The following is a 1,087-nucleotide window of genomic DNA, read 5'->3' as shown; positions in this document are numbered from 1 at the left end:
GTTTTCCGAGTTTCCGTACTTTCTAAAAATGGACTCTATATGTTCCACAGAAATGGGAGATTTTTTAAAAATAGGCTTAGAAAGAATACGTTTAGCTCCTTCTAAAGATTTTAAAACAAACTTGTCTGTACATGGATTAGGCAAATCTGCGAAATCATGTTGCCACTTTATGCTATAGAAATGTGAATTAAGGGTAGATACCGAGACTGACTGTTGAACCAAATAAGACAAATATACGGCTACTGTACTACTTCTAGAGGGCAGATATCCCAGGCCTGTAATATGACACCAATCTTTAAATTTAGCAAAATTCGAACAGTATTGCTTGTCTGTAGAAGAAGCATGGCTGGCCTTTAACACAGAATCCAATTTAGATGCTGCTTCACAAAGCAAAGGATGGCCTTTCATATCCTCAACCTGTTACCAAACTGGCCCTAATAACACAGTGTTCTGTAAAAAAAAAAAAATAAGAAAAAAAAAAAAAAAATTTTTTTATTAACATTGAGATCCAACACAATCTGAAACTTAGCTTACTAACGTTGTGGATTGTCTATATCCTTTCAAATATTATTAACCCAGTAAACCCTCATAACTCCGCTAATTAATGAAACTGCAAAATGTGCTAACAATTGTCTAGTTGTAATGTTACATTAAGCCGATAACCACCGAATACACAAAACTAAAAAATGCCAGTGTAACACAACGGTTATAACCACCTATTACACTAAATAAAGTTACACTGAAGTGATAACCACTTGTTTATACAACCATGACAGTACATAAAGGAGATAACCTGTAAATAAATTTACACTGAAGTGATAACCACTGGTTTATACAACCATGACAGTACATAAAGGTGATAACCTGTAAATAAATTTACACTGAAGTGACAACCACTGGTTTATACAACCATAACTGTACATAAAGATGATAACCACCTACTACACTTAATAATTTTACACTGAAGTGATAATCACTGACTATAGTAACCTAACGTTACACAAAATCTATAGTAATGTGAATGTATAAAACTGTACGGGTACTCGACGCCGCAGATAATATGTCTACACTTTTTTTTTTTTTTTTT

The 1,087-nt window shown here is 33.3% G+C and overlaps 1 protein-coding gene across 1 annotated transcript in view; it reads right to left on the bottom strand.

Annotated features, from left to right (window-relative positions):
- Positions 1-401: 401 nt before the first annotated feature.
- LOC110466286 overlaps positions 402-1,087 on the bottom strand; it is a 3,497-nt gene continuing 2,811 nt past the window's right edge. Inside the window, exon 2 of the mRNA XM_021522693.1 lies at positions 402-450. Within this exon, the coding sequence (XP_021378368.1) occupies positions 421-450 (30 nt within the window). The 3' untranslated portion in view covers positions 402-420. The remainder of the gene's footprint in view (positions 451-1,087) is intronic.

This window comes from Mizuhopecten yessoensis, unplaced genomic scaffold (genome assembly GCF_002113885.1).
Source record: "Mizuhopecten yessoensis strain PY_sf001 unplaced genomic scaffold, ASM211388v2 scaffold11127, whole genome shotgun sequence".
NCBI classification, from domain to species: Eukaryota; Metazoa; Mollusca; class Bivalvia; order Pectinida; family Pectinidae; genus Mizuhopecten; species Mizuhopecten yessoensis.
The sequence above is the reverse complement of the archived record's forward strand: the minus strand, read 5'-3'. Positions and strand labels throughout refer to the sequence as shown.